The sequence below is a fragment of the Pyxicephalus adspersus genome, chromosome Z (genome assembly GCF_032062135.1).
Source record: "Pyxicephalus adspersus chromosome Z, UCB_Pads_2.0, whole genome shotgun sequence".
Lineage (NCBI taxonomy): Eukaryota > Metazoa > Chordata > Amphibia > Anura > Pyxicephalidae > Pyxicephalus > Pyxicephalus adspersus.
The window spans coordinates 31,310,112-31,325,211 of record NC_092871.1 but is presented as its reverse complement, the minus strand read 5'-3'; the positions used below and the strand labels follow the sequence as shown (position 1 = coordinate 31,325,211).

General features: G+C 34.7%; 1 protein-coding gene across 1 annotated transcript in view; it reads right to left on the bottom strand.

Annotated features, from left to right (window-relative positions):
* The window catches only part of AFF2 (ALF transcription elongation factor 2), a 313,572-nt gene that overhangs the window by 68,083 nt on the left and 230,389 nt on the right, over nt 1-15,100 (bottom strand). Inside the window, exons 8-9 of the mRNA XM_072431518.1 lie at nt 9,655-9,706; nt 173-213 (exon numbers count right to left, since the gene is read on the bottom strand). Coding sequence (XP_072287619.1) covers nt 173-213; nt 9,655-9,706 — 93 coding nt within the window. The remainder of the gene's footprint in view (nt 1-172; nt 214-9,654; nt 9,707-15,100) is intronic.

Below are 15,100 nucleotides of genomic sequence, written 5' to 3'. Positions count from 1 at the left end.
AGTAAAGGTTTCCAAAAATCAGAAACAATTCAGATAGCCAACAATGATTTATAGATCTTACACATCTCAGCCACGTGGCATAAAACTGCTGACAGGTCTGTATGTTGTTTATAAAATCCCCTAAATATATCCATAACCAAATGAAAATTACAGATGCAAAATAACCACTTACTTTACTGGAACACTTCTTTGCTGTTTTGTCTTTTCACTGGCCTATGAAAAACAAAAATATTGGGGTAATTTATTCGCTTCAAACGATATGAGGTAGAATATTATACAAGAAGCAATAGACATTATTTATGTTTAGAACTTTGTTTTAGTTATTTGTTTTACAATGCTGTTATGGAGTGTTCTAAATGCCATACATAGAAAAACAATTGGCACCTGTTTACTTTTGAATTAAATCTGATCATAAATTCCAAATTTGATGGTTGTGCCTGGCTTGCTAAGCACAATGGGTCTGATTTAATTAGGCTCGCCAAGGCTGGTGAGGATATGCTTTCATAAGTGAGCCTGGGTGATCCAGCAAACCTGGAATGCATCTGGTCCATGTTTCAAAACATTTGCTAGCAAATGGCAAATGACTTTCAAGAAATCAAGTTTGTTGGATCACGCAGCTTACTGATGAAAGTGTATCCTTTCCAGCCTTGGAGAGCTTCAATAAATCATAAATAAATAAGAGCTCTGCACGAATAATACAGTTGCAAATCTGAATTCAGTTTCATAGCCAGGGCACTGTAAGAGCCCCCAAATCCAGGGTTTGCCCATGATATCAATTCTGATTGACTTTGCTATATTCATACTCTGGCTGGTAATGCTTCCTATGTGGCCACAAAATGTAAGGGCAGCCTAAATGGTTAGGAGAGTTCCAGGGAACACAGGAAACCAATCAGTAATTTAGCAAGAAATGTACCTGTTTTAAAGACAAAGTACACTAATATTACTTAGAAAGTAAGAAGATTTTTGAGGGCTCTGTAGGAGGGGTAAAAGGGTCTTTGGTGCTGTACTTATATTACTTTGATTTTTCCATGGAGGTTTTTTATACCTGTTTTTACTGGATGAGAAATACTGAAAAAGTAGTCCAAAAGCATGCATTCCTAAAGTTCAGCCCAACTTTAATTCAGTATAAGGTACAACTGGCCTTTAAAGCTAAGATATACTTCCACTTTTAAAGTTAGTGATTACGTTGGTCTTTCATGCAGAAAGAGACAGATGATGCCCCTTCTACAATAAAATATACTTACTTGCCCAAGCACTGCCTTCATCTGTCAAAAAATGCTGAGCTGTGCATGTGTAGCTCAGTGTAGGATGCTGGGATATCCAGGGCACTCCGGCTTCCCCTGTGCCAGAACTAAAGTCTCACAGTAGAGATGGCTGAAAACCTGACTTGGTGAATCTGGTGATGCCTGCACCAGAGTAAGGACAGGTGACCGCAAACAAAAAATTGCAATCAGGCAGGTATGGTTATTTTATTGCAGAGGGGATGTCATCTGTCCCTGCAATAAAGGACCTATCTGGACCAATTTTTTTACATTTTTGAATTTAGTTCCAATGGCATGATGACACTGGGCTTGAAATACATGACTTTATCATTTTCTTCTTTTTTTTTTTACAAAGATTACATCATCTTTGTCATTTTTCCACTTTTTTTTTTACCGCTCATGGTTCTTCAAAATTTATTACAAAATGATTTCTCTTTTTTATTTTACAAGTTACATGACAGCATCTTTCCAAAACATGCTTATTATTTAAATTCATATTTATGGCTCAGACTGCAATTATTTTTTTTATTGCATTTCAAAATTATGAATAGAAAAAAAAGCTGCATCACTATGAATGCCCTTATTTTTACAGTTTATTGGCACTTGAATGCAAAGTAATTTTCTTCTAAAGTACTTAAAAGCAGAAACTGACAGTGTTAAAATGCTAAACTAAAAAAATGGCTTTGTGGAAATGACTGGTGGTCTGTACAGATTCTGTTGAAATGTGTCAAAAAATTACCAATGTAATTAGCATAGCGATTCCTTCTTTATGACAAGGGATCATGTCACTGTAAATGAACAGTGGAGGTAAAATGTTAGGGAAAAAAAACTTCTATTCCTTTCAAGACAGGATTGGGAAATGTGACAATAGCAACCTACAGGGCTATTATCTGTGCACAGCCAACCATGTAGAAGAATATGACTAGTATCAAGACACCGCAGAGCTTCAAATGTGACACTCTCTGGGTCTGAAACATTTTTTGGCTAATCTTATATTCTATCATGTGCCAATTTTTTTGTGTTGTTTGTCTACTCTGAATAGAAGTACTAGTGTGAGAAGGTATAACAGACAGATAGCATAATGCTACTGTTCTGAGGTTTAACCCAATGGAAGCTGGCAAAAATTTATTTATTCTAAAAGTTTTTTTAATGTGTGGTTCAGCTTTTCTAAGCTTTTGTTTTACAAATTTGGATATATATTTTTTGAAAAGAAGCAAACTCGACTATAAGTTCAAAACAAAGCGGGTATTTTTTTGGCATGGGGTTGCAAATATGCTGCTTTCTAAGATACCTAAGCATTTGGGGTGATGTAAAAAACAAGTGTGATGTCATTGGGCAGCTACGTAGCACCTATAGGGAGGGCAAAAGAAATCCTGCTCACTGGTGAATGAAGGTAAGATATTAAACACCTTTACAAGTTGGATAAAAGATAGATATTTATAGTTACTCGCTTGTAGCTAGTAAACTCCAATATCTTTTGACACTTCCTTTTACTTTTAGAGGCTGGTCTTCACCCTTCCTACACCTTCTTTTGGGTGGCTATGGAGGCTACTCATCAAAATGATAGACCAACAGAGTCAAGCCTTGCTGATTAGAAGGTCCTCCGGCATCTCTTAAGACCATTGAAGATTTTTTCAAACTTGTATTTATGTTGTCAGTTCAGCATACAGAATGGACTAGTTTGGAGTCCAAAACAGTTGGCTGTATGTGTTGCAGTCTTATATTCAATCCATTTTAACTATCTGCAATTTTTATCTTGAGTTGTGGCTTATTTTGGACCTACATACTATTTTCTATTGATTTTCCTCATCTCCAACCAAGCAGATTTACTTACCAAACTGCTAAAGATTATCAGAAAATGATTTATTTGGATTGGAGGTAGGATGTGGTGTCCTTCATTTAGATCAGTGGTCGCCAACCTTTTCAGACCTACAGAGCACTAATCCGGACCACCTATACACGGGGAGCCGTGTGTCACTCAAAGGGAAAGAAATTTCCCCCATAATGAAATCATGATGCCAGAACCTGCCTACTCTCCCATCGTAGGTATAAGCTTGTGATGGGAGAGTGGGCGGGTTGTGTGCATACAGGGGACAAGATCTGGATAGGGAAGGTGTTAAATACTATGGCACTTTTAATATCTGATTTATTAGGTGAACTTTATTCTTTCATGTCATTACAAGCTAACGTGTATAGTGTAAGATTTTGCTGCATTTTCAGTTTTTTGAAATAGGCCGTGTCTGTCATTTATACAGATGCGTACAGATGTGTGAGGAAATAGATCATCAGAATTGGCAAGACCAGCTCTCAGAGCACAGCAGGTGAATGCAAAAAAGCAAAAGGATATAATTGCAAACATGCTTAAATTATCTATGCATATGTTAAAAGCTCTAACGAGTATGTATGCTAAAAACCTTTTTATTGACATTATTAGGAAAAAAATATGAACCCCTGTTTGGTTTAACTATCTGGAGTGCCATTATGAACATTTCCTGTTCTGAGTGCAATCTTTTACCAGATAGGAAATGAAGGGTAATCTGCACAGTTAGACAACAATAAAAAGCTAACGGGTTCTAGCATTTCTATTCTTAAAAAAAAAAATTTTTGCTTTTGCTGTTGGTGATCTGTCGAAAACAAGGAATCTAAAATGAACCTAAACAAAGTTTTTTTCATATAGATAAAATTTAGGGTATTCTAAACATGCACTGTATGTTCTTCTTGGTGTTACTGGATCACTAACCATTTTATAATTTATTAGTCCGGCCTTGTGAGGTCTGGATTTGATGAAAACCAGATCTGGGGGCTTAAACTTACATGCGTTGACATAAACAATTATTTATAGTCCCCGTGAATTGCAGTTCAGCAATATCGGAAGAATCGGCTCTCCTAGGACCAGTCTAGCCCCTGACTCTAGGCACAAAAGCTAAAGATGTACAGAAAGCACTCCATCTGGAAGAGTATTATTATTTGCTAAGGCAAGGAAAGGCCAAGTTATGGCCAAATGTTCAGATCAATTTCCCCCTTGTGAAACTGTTGCGAAAACAAACACCAAATCATCCAAATGAGTAAATTTCTGGGCCCCAGCGCTTGCCTTAGACATAGAGGCCAGATCCAGTTTATTGCTGAACCCATTGATCTGTGTACAGTCCATTTATCATTCATGAAAAGAGCCAGTGATCTTCACAGTATATTAGAAAAAACAACTGAGATCATCTGTCAACGGCCCTCTTATTTCTGTTTCCCTCTCCACAGGGACTGCATCTCCTTCGATTCTTCTTGAATTAAAATGTTGCTAAGCAACACAGCTGGGGGCACCGATGGCAGAATAGCTTCAATCTATCAAACTGTTTAAGCAGCTGGAGTTTTCAGTGGTGATTTTTTTCTCCCCTTGAACAATAATGCATAATTATGGAACACAAGCAATGTTCAAATACCTCAGAATATCACATATGTTTAATGTAAAAGCGGGACAAAACCCTTTTCTCATGCAAATCGGAGGTGAAATCCACTATTAGCTAGCTGGACGCTCCCCAATGGCTTATCGAGTGCTGTCATTTTCTAGAGACGATAACATGCCACAAAGCATCATGGGATTTACTTGTACAGAGCCATTTGGATAAATATTCCAATTCACCGTTTTGTTTTTTTCTTTTATCTATGCCATTTTTTTATTGTCATCCTCTGTTACTAAAAACTTTAGCTGAAATTGAATTCGGAAAGATTTGCTCCAGAGATCAATTTCAGAGAATATATTCAGATAATATATTTAGGCAAAACCTTACTTATGTGATTAAATCAGACAAAACCAGTTTATAAGATACAGATCAGATTATGCTTTTTGCTGCTTCACTTGTATTGTTAAAACTTTTTTATAAACAATTTACAAACGGTGTAATTTATTACTAATCTGAAAAGCTGATGATACAATGATTTTATAGAGATAGCACATTTCACTGTTAATAACCAGCATATAAAATGGCAGAGTTTATTTTTAATTGGATTTATACTTGTACTAAAGCAAACACCATCAAAATGCACTTGCCTGCTTTTACACTGCAATTTTCTGCCCTAGGGCAGTAAAAATCTGTGAAAGAATCAATGGAAACTAAAAGCTTATTCTGTCCCCTGCTATGAACACCCTCCCTTACATCCCAATCATGGGCCTGATTTAATAAAGCTATACAAGACTGGAGAAGATAGACTAACATGGGAGAACCTGGGTGATCCAACAAACCTTGAAGAAATGGCAAATGCTTTTTAGGAAATCTATTCCAGGATTGATAGTTCACCTATAATATTCTATCTTCTCCAGTCTTGGAGACTTAGTAAATCAGGCTAATAGTATTTTGCGTCTCAAGTACCACACAATGATTCATGGCAAGGAGGAAGAGCAATCAAAATGCACTGGAAGCAAGTAATAAACATAAGCAACACAGAAAGCCTGCTGTACAGTTGGGGTGGGTTTTGGTGTATTTTTTGGGCAGTTATGTTTTAAAGTTTAATTCTTGCTTAGACAATGGTATTTTTAAACAAAGATGTCAGAACCACCATAGTGTAATATATATTCTGTTAACTAAATTAAATAAATATTAATTTAAAAAAAAATAATATTAATGAAAAAAAAAATCTCTCTCTCGCTCTCTCTCTATATATACATATTTACAATCCCTAAGCCTAGGGGGGCAGTGGTATGGGGGTTGCTTCAGTTGGTTAGTTTCAGTTGGCAAAAATTGAGATCAGTCCACTTTTTTAATTTACTGAATGACCAGGTTTTTTTTGGCAATGGATTTTTCGCTCCTTGATGACAGGGCCATATTCCAAGATGACAAAGCATTAATTGTGCTCAAATTATGAAAAAAGTGCTTCAGGGAACATGAGACATTTTTTTCACACAAGAATTTGGCACCACAGAGTCTGGTCCTTAACCCTATTTAGAATCTTGGAGATGTGCTTGAGAAACTTTATGCATAACTTTGACCCAATCATCATCAATGCAAGATCTAAGCAAAAAAAAAAAATGATGCAACCCTGGATTGAAATAAACCACGGCACAAGATCATCAAAATGATACCACAGGAAATGGGTTCCTTAACTAGACAGGCCAACAAAATATAAGGGGAGGCAGTGTAATAAATGTGTATTGGCTACTTAGATACCTATGTTCTCAAACAAGTAGGAGAAACAGTGGCATGATAGGCTCAGAAAAAAGTCAATGGGTTATATAAAGTAACAATAATAAAAAAATGTCTATAGTCAGAGGTTGCTTTTAGTACAAACATAATTTTATAACATAAATAATAAGTGATATAGGTAGGAAAACTATACGCAAACATCAACTTTGGTCAATAAAGCTGTTCCATCACTTCAATCATCAGAGAGGGCCATAAAGTATTACAGCCAGTCATACCGAGATGTATATATAAATTTGGCTACCTAAATCTCTGTGCATTATTTCTTTGGCCAGTTTAAAATAATTAAGGGGAAAGTAGAATTTTGTATTGGTTAATTTTTTTTCTCATTTTTAATGTTTACAAGAGTATAAACCAAACTTTTTGCACCTGTTGTCATTACTAGAATAACATTCATATTTTACAAATAAACAATTCTTTCCAGTTTGTTCATTCGCCCTTTGACTACTTCTTACTGAAAATGTATTTTATTTTGTATTGTATGATGTAGGGGAGGCGGGGTGTGTTCCCTTTCTGAATCGTTCAACCAATCAGGTTTTAAATACAGGGTATTCTCAATAACCTTAAGCTGCGTACACATGTCAAATTTTTCGCCCGATAATCGGCATCGGCCAGATATCGGGCGAGAATCGGGCGTGTGTACAGCCCAGGTCGTTCATCCGCCAGGACAGATCCACGGACGATGAACGATGAGCGATCCTAATGCAAGGGAAGGGGGAGAGCGCGCAGCAGGGTCCCACTCCGTCGCTCTCCCCCTCCCCTCTCCATAGAGCAGAACAGTGCTGTATGTACAGCACTCGTTCATGCATCTTGCGGTTTCCTATCTTTGGAAAGGATCGTGAAAGATCCTTTCCAACTACAAGAATTGCACGTGTGTATGCGGCTTTAGGCTACGTACACACATGCAATAATTGTCATTGTATTAAGGGACGATCGTTCGATAATCTTTAACAAAATAAGCGCACAACGACAGGCCAACAACACCAGTAAATGAGGAATGACGCTGGAAATGTCGACCGTCCTGGCGGATCCTTTTGGGCAACTATCTTCAATATGTTGTGTGTACGGTCGTTCAGTGATCGTGGATTGTTCTGTGGTAAACGTCACTTACTGCATCGTTCAAACAGTCGTATCCAGTGTGTGTACAATATTGGTGGTATTATATTTGAACATGTACCAAATCGTGCAGTATACAAACATTTAAAATAATCGTGTATAATCATTGATCATTTGTTTTCTAATGACAATTATTGCACAGGTGTACCTAGCCTTACACATACTTCTATAGAAATAATGGAGAAATGCCCAAAATATACCACTTACTGTTTAAAAGTCGTAATTATAAAATATAAATATACAATTGTTTATATTCACTCATCTGAATATATCTTTATCTCTAACAAGTACATTTTTTAATACTTGCGGTATTTAAAAAGACAAATTATGGAGAAAAGTGCATGATTTGGAGAGATATAGTATACCATTTTTTTTCTCATCCGTACACCTAAAAATACAGCTGTTATAGTCACATAATTATTAAAAAGGACCAATACAGATGTATTATATTACAAAGGAAATTATAAAAAAAATCTTTCTGGAATGTTTAAAGTTAACAATATTAAACACACATATGACAAACTTTTAAGATTTGTGGCTCACTGGAGTATAAATTATTGCTGTGCTTAATAATGTTGTCATAAAAGTTTAAAATCCGTACAGCGTACAGCTTAACAATGGAGGAATTCCCATCTGGAATGTTAAACAGATGGTTACTTGTTATAATGAACCTGCTCTATAAATATCCTTTGCCATGGTCAGCGTGATTTTCAGAGTAAAGAAAAAAAATCATTGAAACATTGCAAGCTGCTGATAACTCTGGACTTAAAAGACAGTTATTAAATAAAAAATGTCAATACTCATGTCTTGGCAAAAACATTTGAGACTGATTATGCTGCTTCTATTGAAAGAAAAACATGAAGTCTATATCTTTAGATCTTTTATTGAGCAGTGAGCCGAGCATCAATAGCTGCTGCTCAACTGTAAATGAAAATTGATTCCAGATCTAACCCTTCACTTACAGTGTTCCCTCTTAATCTAAACTAACCCCATTAAACAGCAAAGGAAATCATATTTAATGGAATGCTTGGAATAGCTATTAATATTTCCAGTCTAACAGACATCAGCAATAATTCATACATGAAACTTTACAATTTAAAATAGATAAGACCCTACCAGACAATGGCAAAGGGGAAATGTTATATTGCCCCAGGCAGCAGAGCAATGAAAAGAAACAACTTGTAACATAACCAAACAAACCAAATGAATAATGTTTGCTTTATGTGTGAATAGGTTTTTACAATATTTAGGTTTTGCTTGGCATTTATTTAGTTGGATTGTCAGCCATCCAGAAATATAGAGTTCGTAGGCATGTGATCTCATCAACGTTGTTCACACATGTAAAATACATAGAAAAAAAAAGTTGGTTTTTTATTTTGTTTTTTGACATATTATTCTAATACAGGATTACTTTTTATTTAATGGTACCTTTCAAATTTTTATTTGGTTACAGATATTGTTAACTGCCTGCCACAATCTGGCACTTTGAAGTAGGGCAGAAAAGTAGGGTAGGGCAGGGATGATATGGTCATCCCTAAGCAGCTGTAACAGAACTTACTAGGATTTCCCCATAGAAATATAAAATTTTGAAATCTTTTTCAGGGTGACCTCATTGTTTAGCATAAATCTGAGCAAGGTTTGTTACTTGAGGTAAGGGGGCATTGATCTGATGATGATGCCCCACAGATTACCGCTAGGTATTTATTTTCACCTGGTAATCCTGCCAGTAACATCCTGTTCTAAGTTGGCTACACTTACTAAGTATCTATGGGGAGAAAACCTAGCCAACCTTGGGCAGCAGTGCTTGAAGATATAGTGTTGGATGGACAGAAGTAAATAACATTAAATTATAACTAAAGCTAAAGCTTTAGGCACTTACAGAAAGTTTTTATTTCCTTTTAAAATAAAGGTTTTAACTTAAAAAATAAAAACTTATATTAGAATTAATGATCTATTGAAACTTTTGTTTATTGTAATAATAATAACTGTTCGGTTATTATAAATCTTTATTGCTAGATGTAATTTAAGTGATTTGCAGCTAACGAATAAACTTTAGCCTACATATCTTAATATATTTAGAAGAATACCTGTTCACTGTCTTCTTCATCACTGCTCAGCTTTAGGTCATCTTCAAGCATGCTGTAAAAAAAAAAATAGAAAAACAATTAAAATTAACGCCTGGAGTTTCAGACCTGGTTTTACTGCAAAACTTTCAGAGTAAGACAATGAACTGTGATATATACTGGATTTGATAGGTGTCAAAAAGGTGTGGTTTTTGATAAAAAGAGACAGTCCCCTCAGTATAAGGAATACATATGTTTGATGTAAGTAAACTTTGTTTCATATGAATAAAGTATTTTTGTAATGTATAGTATAATATCATGAGTAAATATTCTGAATAAATAATGAAGATATTTATGTATGTAATTTGTAAATCTCAATTGGCTCCTGATGAAGTGGACTTTGTCTGCGAAACACTTCATGCAAAAATTGAGTATGTTAACAAAAAAACATAATTGTCACGCTTTGTTTTAAATGATTTGATTGTATCAGAGAAATAAATCATAATTATTTATGATATTATTTATTTTTATATTATTTATTTATTTTTATTTATGAGAAATAAAAACTTGTGATTTTATTAAAATAGTTGTTAACATAAAGTGCCTTAAAAGTCCCAAATTTTCTCAGTCTCTACAAATATATAAATTATATCTGGGGATGTGGCACCTGTTTGGATGATATATTCACTCACCTCCACAAGAAAAAATATTTTCATATGCAATGAACTGTCATAACTTGGGTTAATTTATTTAAACAATAATAGGTTTAAACAAATTAACCCAAGTTATGACAATTAATGAATCTGTCACAAAGGAAAAATAGTAATATAGGAAATTTTGGATAAAAGTTGACATTTTTGGGCTCAGCATTCTTGTGCTCATGGGCAACAGAGTAGTATTGACACAGTGAGGTCACCGGTTTTAAATTCTGAGGCATTGGCTTCCTTGCTCTAAAACTGCTCTGGTTAACATTAAAGTATCAAAGGATCAGTTGAATATACATTTTGTATAATAACCAAACAACAGCTTTTGCAAGATGTATCACTGGTCACAACAGGCTCATGTCTACAACACCCACACTTTTCTGGCTCCTACTCTGCCTACCGTGATGGTCTCAGTAAGTTTCAATATTATTGGCTGTTTTGATTATCTGCACTCCCTTACCATCGGAAAGTTTAAAGAAAAGAATCTCATACTAATGAAATGTTACTGTTTGGGATTGCATTGCAGCTTCGAGGTCTGGGCAGTGCATTTATCAAGTCAACCATGACTTCTGAACAACATTAAAGTTTAATTAATGAAAATGTAGGGCCAACTGTCAAAAAGTTGAAATTGATCTTTCCAACAATAATGACTCAAAGAACTCCAGCAAATCCATCATAAATTAACTCAAAAACAAAAAAATGGAAGGTTGTCTATTGACCTAATCAAAGCCCTATTTTGAATCTAGGTAAAGTGTAGTAGGTGATCTGAAACAGCCAGTTCATGGAAGGAAACCCACAGACATATTTTAACTGAAGAAAATGTCTGTAAAGGAGTGGCAAAAATGTTACTAAATCAAAATCAATTAAAGTAAATTTGAACTTGCTTACAAGAACAAGTTTTTGCTAAAGGGGTAGTAGACGTTTATGGTCCCAAAGGTAAAATGTGATATTTCCCGGCACTTCAATACATATATTATGTTTCGTAGAATAAAAAATTGAATGGCACATTTTTATTTAAGTATATCACCTGTCTCTCTAACTGTACGTAAATGACGACTTAATGGTTGCCTCTTTAATTATGTTGACAACACAATCATTTCCACGAGATGTACATACTTTTTCGCAAGACTATATTATTTAAAGATGTTTATATTAAACAATAATACAAAATATTGTATATGAATTACTGCAAGTTCAACATTTGTGGTAATCATTTTCCATAACAAGTGTCTACAGAACAAACAGATGACTGTTTGAAAGCTCTGAGGCTCTCCTTTACAAACATGTACTGTGCTGGTACTCTAAGATCTATCACCAACTAAAGTTGTCTTGATGTGAGCTGACAACAAGCTGAATGTATGCTGGATGTCAATACGCTTGCAGTGTACAGATGTATCACCCTTTTAAATGTGAATGCTTTAAAAGCTGACTGAGTTAACTACAGTTTCTCTTGTTTGAAGGAATTCTTGGCAGAACATTAAATCTTGTTTTATTTCAGTCACAAAATAAAAGTTACTGACTCCACAATACAGCTGTACAGATACATCTGTGTGTCAACTGTACACAAACGTTAACAGAAAAACCAGGAACAATGGCAAGCCAGGTTTCTGCAGCACTTCATTACAAGGCGAAGAACAATTAACCTTTTTGACTTGTATTAATCTGGAAAATAGGCTCATCAAGTAAGAAGGTCTGTAACGTTTTCATGCCATGGTTTTTCCTAAGTGACAACAAGGTAAATCCGCTCATAATTAACATTTGTAGCAAATTCTGCATTTGTTTTTCCAACGCAGTTATTAGAGTGGGCTGTCAAGTTTAATAACTGGCCTTGGTGATTATTTCTTGATTTGTGATATGTCTATTGCATCGTGCAAAGAATGGTAACAATCAACTAAAACTAATAAAAAAGGCACAATGGAAAAAAAAGGAAAACAAATATTTTTTCAGTTCAATTAAGTGTTTATAAATAAGTGTAATCACAGACAGTTTTGTAGTGTGGTAGCAGCTAGTACTGCTATAGATAGTATTTATTGCTGACGGGGTATATATATTACCTGAAGTTTACAAACAGCATTATAAGATAGAATCAGATTATTACATATTATATTTATATATTATATACATATTTATGTGTTGCTTAGATCTTTCAAGAAGGTTTCAGTAAGAGAATACAAATATCTGAAACTTAGAGTAACAGCTTCAAATGGATGTATTACAAAAACCAATAAGTCAGTGTTTTGACTGCCTCATTGTAGGTATAATAGCATATTTTTTTAATTATTTATACTCACAGGATATCACATATATTATCTTTATTACACATTTGTGAAAACACATTTGCCTCCATGATGAAGGGCCATTAATGAAAAACACATCATACCCTGAAAACAAATTGCAATTTCAAGTAGAAAATTTTAAATTATCGAGCATAATACCAAGATTGCTTTCATTTGTGAGGAAAGCAGTTATTTCTGAAGTAGTGAGGGTCATTTATTCTGGAAGCACAAGAAAAATTAAGTGCTGTCAATACAACCTGAGATCCCCTGTCACTTACTAATAAAAGTGTTCGCCTGACCCACACAGTATGTATATTCTGTATTAAAATGGATTCATGATACTGGAAGAAGCTGATAATTGAGTTCAAAACGTCTTTTTTAAATATGGCTGCATGCACAGTTAAAGAAGAACTAATATCCTATATAGATTAACTGGTAAAAGTTAAGAGTTTTTGGACAAATTAGCCAAGAATATAGTTGGGTACCAGACATGTAATCCTGAGTGCATTAGTATCTACTCTGTACTCTTCTTTCCAGAATCAAGACATAATAATTAGGAGAATGTGTACTGTTTGACAACATCATTGTGTTAAGTCTGCCATGACATTGGTATACTATGATCTACTGGAAAAGAAGACACCTTATATATGCAAATGTCTATATCTTTCAATGAACATTGTTTCCTATTTCTACTACGTGAAAATAAAGAAAAATTGTTTTATTAATGTTAATTATTATGACCATCGCTGTTCTCTGTATGGGTTAACCAGCTTCACTTACAAATATATTTGTTACCAACATTGTTGATCATTATTGTGTAACTTCAACTTACTGTTACTAGGTTTGATATTTTTTCATTCCGGAGCCTTATCCTCATAAAATTCAGGGAAATATATTCATACTTTTATAGTAAACATGATGCCTAGAGGGAGCACTGATTTTATATTACTTTGAATAGATATTTTACCATAAATGACACATAAAGTAGATGCATTGCAAGCAAACATTTTTTGGTCAATTTGAAGATAAAAAAGTTGACCAATGGAATTGTATCATATACGGCACTGGAAATCACAACCATGCAATCAGGTAAATGGCTTTTCTTTATAGACTTTAAAAACAGGAATTTGATTCACATTCCAGTTATGAATTTGTGTTTCATAGCAGGGAGCCCTCGTGCTAAGAGCCAAAGTTATGAAAGCTAAACTGTGAAGAATAGTTTTAGACTCAAGGGATATTTGACATGTTTACCCTGCATAAAAGTTCCTGTTACAGCTATTTCTGTACAAAAAAATTAAATGCACGGTTATCAGAGGAAAGAAAAGGTACAAAATAAACTCATACACTAAGAGCCGGTTATACAAAAGAGTGGCATGGGGTAAAGTAAGGTCACAAGTAATGAATACAGGTCTGATTTGTTAGGGGCTAATAGGAGAAGTAGTGAAAGGAGAGAGATGTTTCTTTACATGATTAGTTGATTTAAGTGAACAGATTCTTCAACTTTTAGTATATGAGGGTCTAAAGAAAGGATTAGTCTAGTAGATATTAATCAATTTCTGATATATTCAATACTTCAATACCAAAATGGTAAAATCTTCTTACAGGTATGAAATAGAGACACAAAGGTAGTGCCTTTTGTATTTTCATTTTGATTTATATAGCACCGACATTTAATGTATCTTTTGTTTCACCTAAGTTAATATTCAGGCTGCTGGTGTGGTTTCCACTTCCTCACACCATTGAACCGTATGTAGTACATTAACTAATTCCAGGTAGTGTTCGAGCTTGCCACTAAGCTGTATCCCCAATATTTCTATTGGTCATTCACTATGATGGCCTGGCTCATTGGTTCAAAAAGTGAGAGGTGGAAGGAAGATGTACAAATGCTCTATGATGAAGTAGAAAGTTCTGCTTCATGCTGAAAAGAAAATCTCAGTATACTTTATCATCAGCTTTTAATACCAGCCCTCTCAGCTTCCAAACAAAAGTAAAACTGTTTTTTTACAGTCCCACCATTTATCAGTGTTTTCTCAACCAGGGCTCCGTTAACCCCTTCGGGTTCCTCCAAAGGTTGCTGGGGGTTCCTTGAGCAATGAGCAATTTGGTCCTTTCAGGTAAGTTTAACGGACACCAATAATGTTTTGGCTATCTATAAGGGGAACCCTCATAATGGGCAGCAATGTAAGAGGCATTCTTCTGAACGGCCATTATGCAAGTGTACAAATGTACTGTGAGTTGTGGATATAGTAATTCTACCAGTGTTTTTCTGAAGACCTGGAGACTATTACAAGATTTCCGATCTGTTAAAAATGCTGAGAAAACGGTGCTGTATATAGATTAAATTTAGGAGTGTGAATTTAGATATTTGGTTTATATCATTATTTCAAGAGCTTTTTTAAGGCCTCAAAATGCTAATGTTTAATTTTGATTCTGAAAATCAGACTCTCAATATACTTCCTGTGCATAAATTACTATATAAACATAATAGTC